This window comes from Colobus angolensis, unplaced genomic scaffold (genome assembly GCF_000951035.1).
Source record: "Colobus angolensis palliatus isolate OR3802 unplaced genomic scaffold, Cang.pa_1.0 Scaffold117, whole genome shotgun sequence".
In the NCBI taxonomy this organism is placed as follows: domain Eukaryota; kingdom Metazoa; phylum Chordata; class Mammalia; order Primates; family Cercopithecidae; genus Colobus; species Colobus angolensis.
Window position 1 is genome coordinate 7,181,492 of NW_012112808.1, and position 20,785 is coordinate 7,202,276.

General features: G+C 38.9%; 1 protein-coding gene across 2 annotated transcripts in view; it reads right to left on the minus strand.

Moving 5' to 3' along the window:
- Positions 1–20,785, minus strand: part of RALGAPA2 (Ral GTPase activating protein, alpha subunit 2 (catalytic)) — a 321,938-nt gene that overhangs the window by 255,040 nt on the left and 46,113 nt on the right. For both annotated transcript variants that reach the window (XM_011963148.1, XM_011963143.1), the window contains exon 4: positions 7,542–7,599. In XM_011963148.1, coding sequence (XP_011818538.1) covers positions 7,542–7,599 — 58 coding nt within the window. The remainder of the gene's footprint in view (positions 1–7,541; positions 7,600–20,785) is intronic.

Here is a 20,785-nt window from a genome sequence, read left to right on the forward strand (position 1 = left end):
TAGTTTTTTGTATTTTTTTAGTAGAGACGGGGTTTCACCGTGTTAGCCAGGATGGTCTCGATTTCCTGACCTCGTGATCTGCCCGTCTCGGCCTCCCAAAATGCTGGGATTACAGGCTTGAGCCACCGCGCCCGGCTGCCTGTGTGGATTTTTAAACTTCTTATCCAAGCTATAATTACACCGACCCCACCTCTTCTATGCCTCATCAACACTACTGGTTGCCACTTTATTGACCATGGGAATAACTGAAAGAATAAATAAGTAAGTAAGATCTAATTACTTGGGCTGATTCTATGAATTTCTAAATTCTATTGGCTTTTACTACATTTTAACTATAAATGTCCTTTAAATGTAAGTCTTACTACTTTTGAAGAGGCAGTAAAAATGTCAGGGTTGGGACTAGTGAGAGAAGAGTGTAGACCCTGAACAAAATTTAAGGGATATCAAAAAACTCGTTAATCAAGATAAGTACTTTCATGCAATGGGTTTAAAAATTGCATTTTAAAAATGAAAAGAATCCATAATGAACAATATTAAATTTGTAAATACTAATGTTCCACTGAACCACACAGGAACCTGAGGGAAAAGAAAAAGGGTATGCTTCTGTATGCGTGTTTCTATGTATTTTTTTTTTCTCTTTTACAGAACATTAAAGTAGCTGAAAAATGTAAAATTGGGTGTATTAAAACTCATAGCATTAGTTTAAATATTTTATTTATAACAAAGAATGTATTATAATATTACTTTCCTGGCTCTGAAGAAAGCAAATTCATCAATGATATTTTCAAAATCTATTTCTTTGCTTCTCACTTTAAATTGTTAAGAATTGTCACATTTGACAATTTCTCTTTGACTAAGTAACAATCTTTTAACAATCTTTTAATAATATTTTCAAGGCCAGGAGATCATACAGATATTTCTAACCTAAAACTTTAACATTATAAATTTTTTTCTTATGTAGTTTTAATTTTTTAAAACCTCCTTCTCAATATCATGCTTCAAACCAAATTACACACAATGCAATACACCACCAGCATCAAACAAGGAGCCAGAAAGAAAGAAACTCCCTCTGGTTGCTAGTATACCAAGCCTGCTAGAAGAGGCCAGTGGAATAGGAACAGAGAACTTCTTGGCACTACAAGATCCACACTAAGCATGAGGAACCAGCATTCCACTAAACATTTGAAATTAACATAAATTAGCTCAAAATGGATCAAAGACCTAAACTATAGAACTGCTATATGAAAACACAGAAAATCTTTGTGACTTTGAGTTAGGCAAACATTTGTTACACATGACACCAAAAGCGTAATCCATAAAAGAAAAAATTGATTAATTGGATTTCTTCAAAATTAAAAACTTCAACTTTTCCAAAGACACTATTAAGGGAATGAAAAGACAAGCCAGAAACAGAGAGAAAATATTTCCAAGGCATCTATCGGAGATTTTTTTTAATGGGCAATAGATTTGAACTTCACCAAAGAAGACAAAGAAATAGCAAATAAGCACGTAAAAAGATGCTTAAGATTATTAGTCAATGAGATAACACTATCATTAAAATAAAAAGACTGACCATAACAAATGTTGAAGAGAACATGGAGTAAGTGGAACTCTTACGCTGCTAGTAGGAATATAAAATGGTACAATCACTTTGGAAAACAGTCTAGTAGTTAAACATACACTGTTACATGGTTCAGCCATTCCACTCCCAAGAGACAGGAAACCATATGTTCACACAAAGACTTGAGCATACATGTTTATAGTAGTTTTATTTGTAATAGCCCCAGATGCTAGAAACAATCCAAATGACCATCAATAAGTGAATAAATTATGGAATTATGGTATATCCACACAATGGAATACTGTACTACTCAGAAATAAGAAGGAATGAACTATTAATTCATGAAATATGTAAATAAACCCTAAAATAATTATGCCAAGTGAAAAAAGCCAAACAAAGAAGAGTACATGCTTCATGATTCTACTTATGCAAGGCTCTAGAAAACACAAGCTAGTCTACAAAGTCCAGAAAAGCAGATCAGAGGTTGCCTAGGGATGAGGTGAGAAAAGATGGGAGAGCGGGATTACCAAGGGGGATGAGGAAACTTTTGGGGGTAGTACCTATGTTCATTATCTTGATGGTAGTAATGATTTCATATGTGTACACCTATGTCAAAACTTATCAAAATGTGCATTTTAAATATAAGTAATTTACTGTGTATCAATTGTCAACCACCCCCCATAAATATATATTTTTTTAATATAAGAAAAAAAAATCAGCCGACCTGGAAGTGATTGGGTCAAATATCAGGAGAATGGAGGACGTGGTCAGACAGAGATCAGGGTCTGAAGCCACAGAGGCACATAGGATTAGGGGTGGGGGCTGATGGGTAACTTGGCATGAAGGAAAAGGGCTAGGAGAGAACAAAGCCACAGGGGATGGAGGGGAAGGCAAGTGAGCAGGAGGTCAAAAGACATGGCAGCAACCAGGAGGTAGAAAGTGGCATGTAAAAGGGACAGAGGTTTCCACAGAGGAGATGGTGGCTAACGTCTGGAATTGGCATGGGAGAAAAGAAAGACCATGATCTCACCCCCACTCCTGAGGGAGACAGAGGAGCTTCAGACAAAAGTCAGGTTTCAGGTGGTCAGGGAGGTGAAAGAAAGAGGCTGAGGCTTTAGGGCTATTGTTTAAGGCAAGAAGAGGACCCCCAGAGGGCAAAACACAAAGCAGTGCCTGGGAGGGGAAGAAGCACAGAGCAGTAATGGTAAAAGCACCCTGAGAGGGCATGGAAAAACCACCAAGTGAGTCGGCCCCCATGTTACCAGGGGCATTAGTTCCAGACATCTCCTGGTGAACATGGAGGCATGTGGGGTCCCTGATTTCATCCAGCCTGGCTGTGATGCACTTCAGAGGGAGTCCTGTGTGAAGTGCATAGGGAAACCCCGCTCTCTCAGGAAGAGTGAGCTATAGTATGGTCTGAATGAGGGGACCAGGGAAAGCTGCCAGACTCAGGCTCCCAAGGAAAGCTTAGGACCCAGTGGGCAGTAGGGACCTTGAGAAATGAGACTGGTCAGAGGCTATGTTCACATCCCAGGCAATGTGGGGCCACTGGTTAGTCCCAGGCACAAAACCTGAAATACACTTAAAAAGCAAAAAACAAATTTTCAGCTTAGTTAGGCCCTTGGTTTTTACACTATGTATATAAAAAACCTAGGTGAACAAACTAGATTTAATAATGACTCCTAAAAAAACATATGAGGTATTGCACATATGTGAAATTTCCAATAATTGAGCCCCACCTCTTTAAACCTTTTTAACATTTTTTAGATAAAAATTTACTTTTAACATTTTTATATAAAACATCTCTAATACAAAATATATCCTTTTACCTACCTGACAAATAATTATTGAGTTCAGGCATAGCACTGCACACTGAATGAGATAGGACACTTGCTTTCTAGAGGCTCCAGAGCAGTAAGCCTTCTTAAAGTGAACACACATATAACTTAAGTCCTCTGTTGACAACGCGCAGCCTGCCCTTATACCAAATATCCCTGGTTTGCTGCCAGTGCCATTCTTTGCCATCGCCTCACTCTCCATCAGTTCTAATTATTGCCCAGAGATGAGATGTCAAGCAGTCACCATTATCCACCATGATTTCCTGGCCTAAAAAATGACTTCAGAAAAAATTGGATAAACAATTTTTTTCTTTTGTAGTCAGTAATGGAACTTTACAAATAGTTGAGTTGTATATTAGCATACGATGCAGAGCTCGTGAGTATTGTGCCATCCACTTCCCTGGTCATCTTGCTCTCCAAACATCACTTGAAGAAATACCTCCAGATGCTGGGAATAATGAACCTGTGTTCATTTCACATTGCAAAACTTACAAGTTCAAATGTTTCCTCATTCAGTGATTTAAAGCAAGGAGCCAGCCATTAAAAACCAAAACAGGGCCGGGCGCGGTGGCTCAAGCCTGTAATCCCAGCACTTTGGGAGGCCGAGACGGGCGGATCACGAGGTCGGGAGATCGAGACCATCCTGGCTAACACAGTGAAACCCCGTCTCTACTACAAAATACAAAAAACTAGCCGGGCGAGGCGGCGGGCGCCTGTAGTCCCAGCTACTCGGGAGGCTGAGGCAGGAGAATGGCGTAAACCCGGGAGGCGGAGCTTGCAGTGAGCTGAGATCTGGCCACTGCACTCCAGCCTGGGCGACAGAGCGAGACTCCGTCTCAAAAAAAAAAACCAAAACAAAGAGAAACCACAGACTATCCCTTCCCTCTAAAAGCAGTTTTAAGAGAAATAGAATGTCTCTGTTTTCTATAGACAAAAATAAGATGACATGATAAGAAACAGACTTCAAGCACTGTGGTGGTTGAAGTTTCAAATTATTTTCTTCCTTCTTGGCTTTTGAGACTCATAGAATATAGCAGTTGCCCTTATTTTAGGTTTCTCTGCTTAGTGACACTGTCATATGCAGTGTGGGACAAGAAGCATACTGCATCAGTTGTGTATAACCACGACTTCAAGGTTTTAACCCAACATTTCAGAATACCTTGTCCCCCACCAGCTGCAATAACATTTAATTAGTAAGACATTAGTATAGGAGTGTTCTTCCTAGTAGGTAAGGAATATTTGCTACCTAGAATGTCAGGCACTGGCTGGTGAGAAGGCCCCTCCTTGACCCAGACTCAGAGGTTTTGTAAAAGTCCAGGATGCCAATGCTGAGGACATATTTAAAGCACATTCCTTTCCTTTGATACCTGGTATTTCCCTATAGTTTCTAAGTTTCTACAACTCAGTCAAGACCTGGACTGACTAATGGTAACAGTTTTAAAAATCCAAATAAACTGGAAATAATTCAATAGGTACAGTGAGGTATATATGTATATAATTACAAATCCATAATCTCTTATGGACCATTTCAAAATCCAAAAGATTATAGGAAAACTGAAGTTCTTCTGTGTAAGTCATTAGTGGACAGAACCTAATCTGAATTCATATGCTGGCAATGCCCAAATAAGGCTATCTTATGTGTAGATATTCCATTAATGGTACATATTCTTATCTTAAGCTATAGAAATAGTAACTTACATAGTTGGGGCGGGGGGGAGAAGGCACTGCCCAGACCACTGGAAGTGTTATGTTAAGATTGTCTTGATGTTCTAACTTATTTGCTTCATTGTACATCAATGCACCACACTGCCATTCTAAAATCTGAAAACGCCTGATTCCAAAGCACATCTAGTAAAGATCACTGTAGAGAGGAGATGTGGACCTGTGTCAACACCCATTTCCACCCAATATGATTATCATGCAAAAATTATTTGTCTGAAAAGAGCCTGTTTGACTCTAAGTATATAAGCATCAGTAATAAACATGCATAATTTTACATGCAAATGCTCATATTTCAGCATTCTGAAATATTATTCATTCTGACCACTTTATAGCAACAACTTGTTCTGCACACCAGATAAACAACACATACTGCTATTAGATGGCTCAGGAAACTCAGTATTTGGCAGTCTCAACTGAGGAGTCTGAGGCCTCCAGTCATTGTTCTTGCTAAGATGCTGCCAAACTGGGTAAAAAGTTACTTGTACCAGCAATTTTAACCAGTTTATGTGGTATTAGGCAGAATTAAAATAATACTACACACTGCCTACTAGACACACAAAGTTTCACAACACAGATGCAAATTAATTTTCACACATAGTCCTAATAAATTTATTCATGCTGAGAAGAGCCTACTAATCTTCAGACATTCTAAAGTGCTATCTAAAGAAAATGAGCATAGTTTTCATACAAATGATATAAACAAAATTGAAGAAGGATTATATGTGGCACAGATAAAAAATACTGCATGCAGTTATTTCTCATTGTCAGCCATTCCTACGGTACCACGGAGCACCACAAATCCCCATGATGTCTCTTTAGATTATATCTTACATTTAAATTTTTATTTTTACTTTAATTTAAAAACACAAGCTGAAAGTCTCAATTAAGCAGAAATGCGATGGACAACTCTCTAAAATCTAAAGGAAAACTTTCTTTGTGTATTTGAAATACTCAAAGATAAAGGCACTATCTTAATGATTTACACATTTGGTTCAATTGACATATACACTTTCTTTAAATTAAGAACATATAACTTCAAATAACTTAGTTTCTATAAGAGTCAATTCCATTTTCACATAAATAATCCTAAATGAAATTTAGGATTCGGAATTTTGGAATATCCACTAAACCATGCTGCATTCTTTCAGATTCCACAACTTTGTACATATTGATCTCCTACCCAGAAAACCCTTTCCACGCTGCACCTGTTCATCTTTCAAGGCTCCGATCAAAGTTACCTCTCTTGAAGCCTTCCTCAATTCCTCTGAACAGAATTATTCAACTTTTCTTTTTTGCTATCATCATACTTCTTTCATTGAGATAATTTTGCTGTAATTATTTTTTCTCATATATTCCCTGACTGGGCAAAAGGCCTATACAATACAAGAATGGTGATATATTCTTAGTTTCTGATCCAGAACTTTGCACACAAATGTCTCTCCCTCAATAAATATTTGAACGAATGAATGATCAAACAGAGTTAGATTTCATCATAAGGTCACACTCTCCACAAATACAAACATCTGGTAAGTAAGAAAACTTGTAGGAATTGCTAGACTCTTGTACGGCAGGGGATTGAAGGAGACACTGCTTAAAACAGAAGGCAGAATTCACAATTGATTTCGCAGAATTCCTCCAGCTGTGCTGTGTATATTCAAGTGGGATGAGATGTTAGATGTTAAAAACTGGACAGAAAAGGCAGCTGTGGTAACTTGCTTTATTTCAAGTTTCCTCTCAATGCCACATCGTAAAGCATTCAAAGAGAATAATTTTCAGTCAATGATACAGGCTTAAAGAACAAGAATTCTCTTGGCTGGGCATGGTGGCTTACACCTGTAATCTCAGCACTGTGGGAAGCAGAAGTGGGTGGATCGCTTGAGGCCAGGAGTTCGAGACCAGCCTGGCCAACACGGTGAAACCCATCTCTATTAAAAATACAAAAAAAAAATAGCCAGGCATGGTGGTGCACGCCTGTAATCCCAGCTACTCAGGAGGCTGAGGCAGGAGAACCACTTGAACCCAGGAGGCAGAGGTTGCCGTGAGCCGAGATCGTGCCACTGCACTCCAGCCTGGGCGACAGAGCAAGACTCCATCTCAAAAAAAAAAAAAAAAAAAATACACACTACTGTAATTCCGGAGGTCTGGCTGGGGCCTGAGATTCTGCATCTCTAACAAGCTTCTGGGTGAGGCTTATGCTGCTGGCTTATGAACTACACTCTTTAGGAGCACACAGAGGAAGAGACAGACATATTTGTCTCCAAAGTCAGGGTTGAACTTGTCTTGGTTTTCATTACCATAATACCATGCCCTTATTAATATTCCTTTCTATAAGCTATCTTGATGATATCAATTATATAAAAATTACTGAAAATTCAACTGGAAGAAATTCATATTACTAAAAAATTTTTAATTGTTCTTACCTATACTCTGGTAATGCCATCGAAAGAAAATTCGTTCAGGTAGAAACTGCAGTATTTTCTATTAAAAAAAGATATAAAGAAAATAAACAAATAAAATTACACATTTTCATGACAGGCCCATATTACTCACTATAGATAAGTTCTAGAAGAGGAAAAGGAAACTATTTACAATAACATACATACTGCACTTTATGCTGTATTCCTATGGGATCGTTTCTTTCACTTGCCCCAGGCAAGCTTCCTTACCTGAATGTTTTAAGGAGATTACTGTCCCAAGTTTAATTCCCTCCAAAAGAAAACAAGAAAAAACCTAAAATGCTATTTTTATCTTAATTAAATAACCATTTCTTAAATATTAAAATAATAATTTCCCAAATGAGAGATTCCCCAGGTTTCTTCTTTTTCACCATTGCCTTCCCATTTTCATTATAATCACTATTAGTCTCTGGACAAAGAACAGGATTGGGAAGAAAAGTGAAAACAAAGAGAATGAGACTGTAAACAACTCAGTGAGACAAGAAAATGAAATCGGTGGCAAGAATCTCATGAAATTAATGGCCAAAAAAAACTAGTAAGTTTTAGAATTATAGTTAAGAATATCCCCAAACTTTTAAAAATTTGACTTTTGTAGATTCCATATACATGATATCACGCAGTATCTTTCTTTTTTTCCTTTGAGACAAAGTCTCACTCTGTCGCCCAGGCTGGAGCACACTGGTGTGATTTCAGCTCACTGCAACCTCCACCTCCATGGTTCAAGTGATTCTCCTGCCTGAGTCTCCAAAGTAGCTGGGATTACAGGTGCCTGCCACTACGCCCAGCTAATATTTGCATTTTGAGTAGAGACAGGGGTTTCACCATGTTGGCCAGGCTGGTCTCAAACTCCTGACCTCAGGTGATTCACCCACCTCAGCCTCCCAAAGTGCTTGGATTACAGGCATGAGCCACCATGCCCAGCCCCATGCAGTATCTTTCTGTGCCTGGCTTATTTGACTTGGCAACAATGTCCTCCAGGTTCAACCATGTTGTCACAAATCATAGCATTTCCTTTTATAAGGCTGAATAGTATTTCACTGTGTATTCATACCACATTTTCTACATCCATTCATTCACTGATGGACACTTAGGTTGTTTCCATATCTTAACTACTGTGAATAATGCTGCAAAAAACATGGGAGTGCAGATATCTCTTCTGCATACCGATTTCAATTCCTTGGGACATAAAGCCAGAAGTGGGATTGCTGGGGCATATGGTAATTTTATTTCTAGTTTTTTTGAGGAACTTCCATACTATTCTCCACAATGGCTGTACTAATTTACACTCCCACCAACAGTATACCAGCGTTTTCTTGTCTCTACATCCTCGCAACACTTGTTACCCATCATCTTTTTGGTAACAGTAATTCTAACAGGTGTGAGATGATATATCACTGTGATCTTAATTTGCATTTTCCTGATGATTAGTGATGTCAAACATTTTTTCATAAACTTGTTGGCCAAATATATGTATGTATTCTTTTGAGAAAGTCTATTCAAGTCACCTTCTCTTTCAAGCCCATAATTCTGAAAGGTATCTCATATCTAATGTTACTACATGATAATTCTGACAAACACTCAAACACACCCACACACATTCCAAATCCCATTGAGTGAAAAATCCCTACACACCAGACAAGACTTCATTCTTGAAAAATAAAATAAATATAAATAAAATATGTAATCCTTCCAAGATTTCATGAATAGTGGGCAAGAGAGATGATAAAGAAGAGAGTATCATTTAGCAAAAAGAAAAAAGAAAAAAAAAAACCCTGACAGACGTTTGCAGGAAACATTACAGAAGTAAGGGGGAAAGAGCTTCACCTCAGCAGGGGCTTCATGGAATGCTTCCTGGAAATGAGGACACTTGAGCTGAGACTCAGAAGATGAATTAAATTAGCCTAGTGGATAGGGACAGAAGGAAGACTATGGGAGAATGCTAAAAGGCCAAGACAGCTTGGTGCCTCACAGGAACCACAGCAGCAGGAGGGTCAGTTTGGCTGGTAGGCAGGGAGAAGGGGAGGAGATGGGCCTGGAGAGGCAGGCGAGCCTGGGGGCTTAATGTCCTCACGGGAGCAGTGTGGTCCCTAAATGGGTTCCAGCTGGAGGCAAACTGGAAGCAGCTGAGAGGGGAGGCAGACACAATCACTGAAGAGAGGCAATGGTAGCATTTCAGAGGAGAAATAAGAAGGCCTGGACCAAGGTCGACCAGGTAAAGAGAACATATAATAGCGATATGCAGAAGATAAAATTGTCAGGATAAGTGGGTAGAGGGGCTGTAGTAAATGGAGGTCTCCATGGCTCCCAGTGGCTTAGTAGATGGCAACACTTTTATCCAAGAGATCAAATCCAGATCCAATCTTAGACCTGAGGCAAATAAGCTGTCAAGTTTGATTCTGGACATCCTGCCATTTTGAGGTGTCAATGGATGACCTTCCTGGAGATGTTCTTCTAGGCAAATGTGTAAATGGGTCTGGAGTACAGAGGCAGGATTTGGATGGTGACAGATATGAGCAGCGGCTGAAGCTGTGTGTATATGAGAGCTCTCTTTTGAGAGAGTTTAAAATAAGACAAGATGAAGCTCTGGAGGTATCCGTGAGCTGAGGGAGTTCTGCTAAGAAGGTAAAATGAAGGTAAAGCAGAAGCCAGAGGCTAATGTGCTCGAATCCAAGGAGAAATCTTTGATATGCCAGCTTTTGTATGCTTATTATAAAGATTAGAAATATTTAAGAGTATTTATGCGCACAACTAGTTCTAAAAAGTTAAACATATTAGAAAATGTGGGAAAATTAACGTCACATAACAAAATGACTTCAGTATTAAATCAAGTGAGCTCAGTGTTAATCTCCTGCCTTGAGAACACACAACCTTTGTAAGCCAGACACCAAATGCCAGGAATAACAGATCCATTTATAAATTGTACAGAAGTAAACTGGCTGTTTCAGGGGGAAAAAATCAAAATAAGTCTTCCCCTTGCAATATGCTCTAATGTTAATTTTAGATGAATAACACAAAAAAGGAGCTAAATATAAAAACTGGGTTGTTATGTCAAGTTACATGACATTAAAAGGTAATCAGAGTAAGTAAAACAGCTCTCTACAGAATATCTTAATAAGAACCCACATGAGCACTGTCTTACCAACAGAATCTAAACTCAAACATCCCCATGAGCACATAGGATCAAGAACCCAAAGAGCTGGGTTACAACCTACAGGAAAAAATCACAGGCAAAGGAGGTTAGAACAGGAAATGCAAAGACTGGAACTGAGAATAAGAACGAGGGTCCCAGGAGTTAGGCTGCCAGGCCAAATGAGCAACTCTAGGGCCACAAATAAACATAATCTGGAGATGGCCTGGGGATCACCAGACTCAAGAGATGAAGACAAGCCTGCACCTGCATCTAAGTTAGATCCTCTGGTTCTTTAACTCAAACTTTCTCTTAAAAGAAAAATTTACTCTAGACCCCAATTTGGTATCTTTGATAAAAAAAAAAAATTAATGATAATGGCAAGGTGAGTTTTCCGGAAAACATGCTGCAATGGAGGAGTTAGGAGTACAAATGGTCTACTGAGGACTAACACCTGTGAAAGAGAAAAGATGGCAGCAAGATTGGACAGGGGAGCCTCAGACCATGAGGCAGAGCTGACAAATCTCTGCCAACCTAGTGGAAGCTCCAGAGCAAAGATGAGAGGAGCCCAGTGTGACCAGAAATGGCAAGGCCCTTGAACTACTGCCTCTGGCAGTTACTGGCCTGGGGCCATGATGCAAAGAGCATGACCAAGAATGGAAAGTTGAAGGTGTGAAGAGCTGGAAGCCATCAGCTAACGCCACCCTTGTAGCTGGGCAGCACATTCTTTCTTGAAGGGGAATATGTACAGCCCATCTCTATGTGTGCCACAATAATCTTCAAATTATTAATTAGAATATTCTCATCACATTAGAAAGCTGAAGTTCTAAGAGATGGGCCCCCTACTTGAAAGACATGGCCTCTCTACTGGCAGTTTCTCAACAGCTGGCTCCTACCTCACACTGATGGAAGCCTGGTCCCACTGAGCTCTCCCCATCCTTTATGTGCTTCCTTCCATGCATTCACTCTGCCTGGGCAAACGGCACAGCAGTGGACTTGGTGTATTATTATCTCACGCATTCTCCTTTAAGGGACCTGGCAGCCCAGCTATATCTCAGGATCATATTCTGATCCCATCTTGCCACTTAATTTAAACATTTCATATAGGAAATGCTGAGAAAAGTAAAGATTCAGAATAGATCTTAGATTAGATGAATGCTTGACATACCCACTGTTCTTCAGATCTTTAATTTAGTCAGGAAACTAATTTGGCAGTGAAAATCATGCTTTTTAGTTTTCCAAAATACATATTGGTCTTCTTGATTTTGTTTTCTTTTGTTAGTATACAACAAAGAAAAACACAGAATGCAGCAAGACGATGTGTATCTACATGCTTGGATACTGTCAGTCTGCCACAAAAGTAATTTCCAACTTATTCTGAGGTCAGGCTTATCATTATCACCACTTCTGGGTAAGTTTTCAGATTCACAAAATGGATGGACTTTAAAAACACTCAAAAAGGTTTGGCTATGAAATGCATGCTCAATATCTGAGTTACTAAGAATATTCCCAAATGTATAAAATCTTATACAACAATTCAAAGGCTGAAACATTACGCACACTGATGGTTCTTCTCGTACCCAAATATTGCAAGAGCCACTGTTTAAAGTCTATGAGGTCAATAAAAATAAAGCCCAGCACAACTATCTATGTCCAAATGCTAAGCCTGTCCCTCAGAAAGCCCTAGATGAAGCCTACCTTTACTGGGGCAAATACAATCTGGCATTTCTTCTACTGCAGCCAATATTCTAAGCTATACTGCTGTGAATGCCACATAAGCTATTGACATCTTGTTTATAGTTTCACTGGAGAGAAAAATAAAAAAAAAAAATCAAGAAAGCCACACAGTGTGAATAAATATTACTTTTCTGAAAAACACATGGCTCTATTTAATGCTCAGTGCTCAGCTGCATCTATATGGTAATCCATTATAGTACACTCGAAATCGAAATTAGGTATTACTACTGATCAACACATCAGGGAATCTGTCATTCTTTTAACTGATTATCCATAGTTCTTTTTTCTTCAGAACCTACTGCATGACCAGGAATAATGTGAAATGTAAGCTGGAGTCTACATAAGATGCTATAGTCTGCTTTATAACTGCTGGTCTTCTTTTGATTTGTGTAGGAAATATTTTTTAATTATTATCAGATGACTGCAATATGCCCCAGTGGATTCACACTTGATTTCAATTCCACATAGAAAGCTAGGACAGTGAAGAATGAAGAAAATACTACACACTAACTCATGGGAACGTAATCAACTACAACAATGACCAACTCACATGTTACATCTGAAAGCAGAGTGTGGGGAGCAACCCTTCTCCAAACTAGCTACAAGACAGAAGAGCTCTGGGTAAAGAAAATGCTGACCAAGGAGAAAACAGAAGATTTGGTTTAAAAGAAAAGAGGTCTTAGTTACTTGATATTTTGAATAACAAATATGCAGAAAACTTATGATGAGAACTGGACAGTTCAGTTTAAAGAAAACATTCTGTGAATGCCTACGTTACAAGTATAGTCTGATTTCAGAAGGACCCATGTGCATAGGAGCCCAGCTGCATAGATGCTTCCAGGGAGACCTATAGAGAGGGGAACTTGATCATTTGCTGTCTTAGGCCTGGCCACTTGTCTCTTACCACAATGTTCAACTCTTACATGAAGACAGAATATTTGCCTTGAACACTTTCTCATTAACATTATAACAAAATGTTATTTGACGACCTGCTATATGTTTAAAGTTAAAAGAAAGTTATTCTAGAACTGAAAGTCTATCAGCCACATACCTCCCTTCTTCAATATATCCTACACAATTCATATTCCAGAAAATATACAGATTAATCAAAATAATCCAAAAACAAGGGCGTGGGGTTATAAACACTGTGACAGTGAGCTATATTTACATAATTGGAGTTAATATGACTATAAAAAAGAGTATATTCCTAAAACAACTAACATAAGACAATATCCTAAAAATAATAAAACAATCTGAATGGCAACAGCAGCAGCAAGAGGATGAACAAGTTCTATACCTTGAAAGATGATGACACTGGGGACCATGCTCAGAATGAAGAAAACAGCACACAGCAAGTTGGAGAGAAGGAAAAAACAGAACAAGACAAGAATCAGAGCAGCAGCAAGAGGAAAGCTGTTGTTCCTGGACCAGCAGAGCATCCCCTACAGTACAACTACACTTTCTGGTATTTCAGGAGAACCCCTAGCCATCCCACCAGCGCACAGAGCTACAAACAGAATATCAAACAAATGGGCTGCGTGTGGTGGCTCATGCCTGTAATGCCAGCACTTTGGGAGGCTGAGGTGGGCAGATCACTTTGAGGCCAGGAGTTTGAGACCAGCTTGGCCAATATGGTGTAACCCAGTCTCTATTAAAACTACAAAAATTACCCAGGGACCGTGGTGGCGCACATGTGTTAATTCTAGCTACTCTCACTTGAGCCTGGGAGGTGGAGGCTGCAGTAAGCCCATATTGTGCTACCACACTCCAGCATGGGCAACAGAGCGAGACTCTGTCTTGAAAAAAAAAAAAAAAAAAGACTATCAAACAGATTGAAAGCTTTGCCTCTGTGAGTTCTTAGTGATTTAATGGAGCCCTGATAGTTCATTCATGCCTGTATTTATATCATGATGTTTATTTACCTTCCTGGTAAGCTATTTAAAATTCTGGTTTCCTTAGTTGACTGACCTGAGTTTCAGAGATCAGATTTGTTCATTCTTAGGTTTCTACCTAGACATCCCTAGTTAACGTGTAGGTATCAACAAATAGGAGAATTGCAGAGTTGATCGGAAAAGCATAATAGTACAGGACTGTTTTTTTTAAATTTAAATAGATAACTTATGCAGTCCTTATTAAGTTCAAAGTGTCATGGAGAATACAAAAGCTTATAGTACAAGGCATCTATCCTCATGAAGTCTGACAGTAAAGTGAAAAGTAAAGTTTGAAAGTTTTGTATTTAAGAACCTCCCACTAGGGTTTTGGTTGTGTTCCTGATCATGCATAAAACATCTTTTTCCTGTGTTCTGAAGGAAAACGAAATCTCTATTAATTGCTTTTGTGCGTCCTGACAGTACAGAGAGCCTAGACTATGTATCATCTCCCTCCCAGGTGACTTGGTTTGTTTACCCCAAGAATCTGTCTACAACTAACACCACTCTTGCTGAACAAAGGTTATTATGTACCTCCTATGTGCTGTACAGTTGATCTCTAGGCAGAATCAAATGCAGGGTTTGTCATTGTCTTGAAATTATTGAGGTATTAGCCCTGTTTAAATGTGTAAAAAAGAAAAGAATACTCTAATAGGTAACATTACAATAAACTACTAAAGAGGGAAAAATAATATAAAATTAATAATAATCTGGGTATAAACTGCTTAAAATAGTTGAGAAGAAATATAAAAGACATATGGAATTAAAGTAAAATTATGGGGCTATCATAGAATCTTGCTTTATTTATTTATTTTTTTTGAGACAGAGCCTCCCTCTGTCACTCAGGCTGGAGAGCAATGGTGCAATCTCGGCTCACTGCAACCTCCACCACCCAGGCTCAAACGATTCTTGTGTCTTGGCCTCCTGAGTAGCTGGGATTACAGGTTTGTGCCACCACACCCGGCTAATTTTTATATTTTTTAGTAGAGATGGGATTTCTCCATGTTCATTAGGCTGGTCTTGAACTCTTGGCCTGAAATAATCTGCCCACCTTGGCCTCCCAAAGTGCTGGGATTATAGGTGTGAACCACTGTGCCTGGCAGAAATACTGCTTTATTCTTTTTTTTTGAGATGGAGTCTCACTCTGTCGCCCAGGCTGGAGTGCAGTGGCACGATCTCGGCTCACTGCAAACTATGCCTCCCGGGTTCATGCCATTCTCCTGTCTCAGCCTCCTGAGTAGCTGGGACTACAGGCACCCGCCACCACACCTGGCTAATTTTTTGTACTTTTGGTAGAGAAGAGGTTTCACCGTGTTAGCCAGGATGGTCTCGATCTCCTGACCTCATGATCCGCCCGCCTCAGCCTCCCAAAGTGCTGGGATTACAGGAGTGAGCCACCGTGCCCGGTCTGCTTTATTCTTGATATTAGAAGAAAAACAATGCAAACGGTATTGTTAAAGATAGTTATTGGAATGAAAACAGAAAGTGTACCTTCCAAATTACAAAGCATATTCCCTAAAGCCAAAATCGGTGACCTCTCCCCAAAAACAAAGTTAGAAGAAAAGCTAAAACCAAGTGCAATTGGGCATCAGAAAACACAGATGTGTACTGGTTATCTCACACAAAAAAGTATTAAGTATAAGCAGGTTAAATTCCCCTAGCAAAGACCAAGTCCATCAGACCCAACTTTCAAACACAGAAAGACTGACAATAAAATACAGAAAAAGAGGCTCACGTACACACACACACACACACACACATACACAAAGCAATATTAGTATCAAGTGAAAAAGCATTAACAGGACAAAGGGAATTAGTTCAAATAAGTTAAATATGTAATTTACAATATACCTATAATACTTATGAATCTTTATGCAACAAATAACACAGCATGGAAATAAAACAATGGAGGCATACTCCATTAAAACAACTTTCAGAAACTAAAGGGGAAAAACACTTTTTAAATGGGAGATATTAACACACACCATCTTTGAGAAATAAAATAGGCAATACAGTATAATACAGAAGACTTGAATATAGTTATAGCAAGACTGGTTTAACAGCTATATATCAAATACTGAACTTCACAGAATCCAACATTTATGAAACATTTACGAAGTTATTTTTCTAAGCCATGTAAAGAAATCCCTCAAAGTAAGTTTTACACGGGTCACAAGCAAACTCAATACACTGGAAGTCCACCATCAAGAGTTTAAGCTAAAAAATTCTCAATTACTTGTAGATTTTAAACAGTCAAGTTAAAAAAAAAAGTAATTCTCAATTATTTTTGAATTTTAACACTCAAGTTAAAAAAAAACTGATTATAAACGAAAAATAATCAACATTGTGATTCACATATAACAAAAATTGGTCAAAGCTGAAATAAGAGACAAATCCATAGACCTGAATTTTCTGTAATACAAGAACTAAGTTTTAAACTCAAAAAATTGAAAAAAAAAGTTTTGTTAAGGAAGAAATCAATAAAAATAAAAGCAAAAATGACTTATATAATGAAATTATCACCAAGTATTATTAATCACTAAGATACAGACAGCTGAACTGGTAGTACTGCAGGTAATTAAATATCCTCTTAATCAAACATTTATTTAATTCATTAGAAAATGTTCCTATTAAGTGCCCATTCTGTGCCAGGTACCATGTGAGGGATCAGAGATACATAAAAGACACCATTCCTGCTCTAAAAGCTAGAGCCCTAAGAGGGAAAAGGTGAGAAAATCAGGGATGTGAGTACATGCACAAGGAAATGCAGACAGACAAGGCACACTTCCAAAAGGAGAATACCCTTCAACTGAATCTTGAAGGACAATAGGGGTGAGCCAGGCAACGAAGAGCATTCCAGGCAGACCAAATAGCAGCAAAAAATAAAAATCCTTCCTGCTTGTTTGGGGACCTGTAAGAGGCTGCCAGTGAGGGCACAAGACAGGTGATAGAGAAGGAGGCAGAGACCAGATGAAGAACGTTCTGAAGGCTGTACTGGAGAGTGTGACTTTTGTTCTAAAGGCAATGAGAATTGAAATTACATCACACAGACAGCATCTGAGGTGAGTGAGGGAGAGAGACGGGGTAGAAGATCACAGATCAAAAGACTACTTAGCAGGATACTCCAATGATGGGGAAACTGAGGCTCTGAACAAAGTCTTAGGTAGTAGGCAGAAGACAGTATCAAAGAGCACCAGCACAAAATATACAGAGCCACAGAGTGAAGAAAAATACTATCAGTACTGAAAAAAATAAACAGACGGACTGAGGTTTCTGGCAGTAGTCCTCCCTTATCCTAGGGGGATATGTTTCAAGACTCCCGAGGGATGCCTGGAACCACAGATAGTACCAAACTCTATATACACTATGCATAAATTTCTTCTTCACAATTTCATAGAAGATTCATTCTCACTGTAGATATCTTAGCAACCTCAGCATATAGTTTTTTTCTTCCTTATTAATTCAAGAACTTTCACCTTTTCACTTAACGGAAGCACTGTACAGCTTCTCCTTGGCATATCTGATTGCCAGCATCACTACTCTTGTGTTTTGGAGCCATTATTATTATTATTACTATTATTATTATTATTATTATTATTATTTTGAGACAGAGTCTCACTCTGTCACCCAGGCTGGAGCACAGTGGCGCAATCTCAGCTCACTGCAATCTCTGCCTCCCGAATTCAAGTGATTCTCGAGCCGCAGCCTCCTGAGTAGCTGGGACTACAGAAGCGCACCACAAAGCCAAGATAATTTTTGTATTTTTAGTACAGACGAGGTTTCACCACGTTGGCCAGGCTGTCCTCAAACTCCTGGCCTCAAGTAATCCACCTGCCTCAGCCTCCCACAGTGCTGGGATTACAGGCATGAACCACCACGCCTGGCCTGGAGCCATTACTGAGTAAAATAAGACTTACTTGAACACAAGCACTGTGATACCACAACAGCTTATCTGATAACCAGGACCACTACTAAGTGACTGATGGATAGCTAGGATCTACAGCATGGATCCCCTGGACAAAAGAATGATTCATATCCCAGGCAGAATGGAGCAGGACGGTGAGAGATTTCACCACACAACTCAGAATGGCATGCAATTTAAAACTTATGAATGGTTTATTTCTTTAATTTTCCATTTAATGTTTCTGGACCCTGATTGACCACCAGTAACCAAAACCTCAGAAGGTGACACTGCAGATAAGGGGGACTACCATATTAAGTACTAAAATGTGATATTCAAGATGTTTTTATTAGGTACAAAAAATGCAACCTTCAAAAACTGCAAAGGCAGGCACTTAATAGATTTCAAGGTTATTTTTTCACTTTGCTTAGGATCATGCAAAGGTCTAATCTCTTTTTAAAGAAAAAATCACACTGCACTGGACTCCTCATTTTTTTAATGACAGAACGAACATTCAGTGACCTTCACAAATCCACAAATTAGTAGCATATAATTCTACCCATAATATGTGGGGTTTGCCTCAAATAAAGCATTCACTAAAACAGATTCAAAAGGAGTCTTCTTTTCACAAAAGTATCTTACACAGGAGATCTCAGTCACAACCAAATCTGCCATGCTATTCTTCGTTTCATGCAAGTTTCCATTTCCTGCCTGAAAACTACTGCATTTTTCCGATCTCTTCAGTTTTGGTACTAGCATTAGTTGGCCATCTGTTTTATACCATTTTTTAGGGGAAAAAATCACTCCCAGACAGTTTCCACAAAAGTGATGAGTACAGAATAACAAAACCCCAGTGAGATGCCACTACTTGGTTCCCACCACCCCATAAATTCAGAGGATTTAAACTTCTGCCTCAGCACAATTAGAAGGCACTGTACACCTGCAGGTTGGCTTGGAACTGGCCAACCTGTCAAATTCATTCAGCAAGTGCCCAAGGCCTGCAGGCCGAGCTAGACCCTTCCAACTTGTACAGTGTCACAAAGCACATCAAACACTAGATGTCACTCTGTAACAGCCACCACACTACACATCCAAACAGAAAACAAGTAATAGATTTATGATACCAAGTTTTTGTACAACTCTCTCCTAAAGGTATAAATTAATTTTTAAAAACCAACTTACCCAAACTGCATTAACAGATTAATTTTAATTAAAGAGAAAAGAGCTCTCTACATGTCTCCTGCTATCCTAACAATAAATACACATGCTCAAGTTTCACTGTGAATTTCCCATATCTTTAGCCCTAATGCAATTTCTACCATCTGCCCTTAGAAGATTCTTGGAAGCATTTTTGCTAGTATTGCCTTCCACAGGATCTCCTCTTGAGAGTGTCAGTTACCAACACGTCAAGTGGCACACTATGTGAAAGAGGCCAGCATGCCAGGAGCTCAGGGCACCTGGACCGCAACAGATAACCACAAGAATGTAATTTCAGACTTCCACGAACATCTTATCTCCAGTGTCCCTTCCTCCAAGGTGACCTGAGTAATTTGGTATATCCCGTTGGATCAATCCCAAGTTTCTCACCTGTAAGTCTTGATGCAAAAGGGTGACTGCGGTCTTTAATACTAAATATGCATATTAAACTATCCATTGAAACTGACTCCTTTCAACTTAAACACTTGTCTAATTAAAATTACTAACATTCTGTAATAGGATAATCACATTTTAACCAGGAACAGTGCATGCAAAGAATCTCCAAAATGGACCACATGTTTATATTTTGTTCCCACCTTCCAGTTTGTAGAGATCATAGATATTTCACAATCAAAATCAGACACCAGAATAACCACATGCCATAGAGATAAAGGATCTCAGTCGTGTGTTTTATTATTTCTCCAGCATCCAGTACAGGTGATAGCACTGAGGAGCAATTACAGAGCTAATTCACTACCACAGGCAACATGTGAGACCAGTGAAAAAGGGTACCTTGGCCACCTGGCCCTCTACTGTGATCCCTGCAGAGCAGTCTCAAGGCAAGATCACACTATGCCATAACAATAATGCTATCACTTGGAGTTGTTCTCAACCAAGGGTTCAACATCAATAAAAGCCACAAGTATGACTAGCATTACAAAGAAGGCCAGATGATCATACACCTCTATTATCATTTAAATACAGCCCTATGTCATAAATGTGACCCAATATCTTCATCATGATAACTAGAGACATTCATTCTCTTTGCCAACTGGAACTCAGGGAGACTTTGGGGATGGGAGATGGGAGTCTGTGTCAGCTCAGTTCTTTTAAAAATGCTCTCCACAAAATTTGAATTGATAGTGGCTTTTTCTCAATTGCAATCGGTCACTTAGAATTATGACACTGACCAAAGAGCTACATTCAAAATTGGAATCATTCTTTTAAAGGAAAATAAAATCTACTAAAGCACCTAAATATTTGAAATCCTCAATAAGAACTTAAATTCCAAGAATTTTAGAAGAATCTGCTTTTCTTG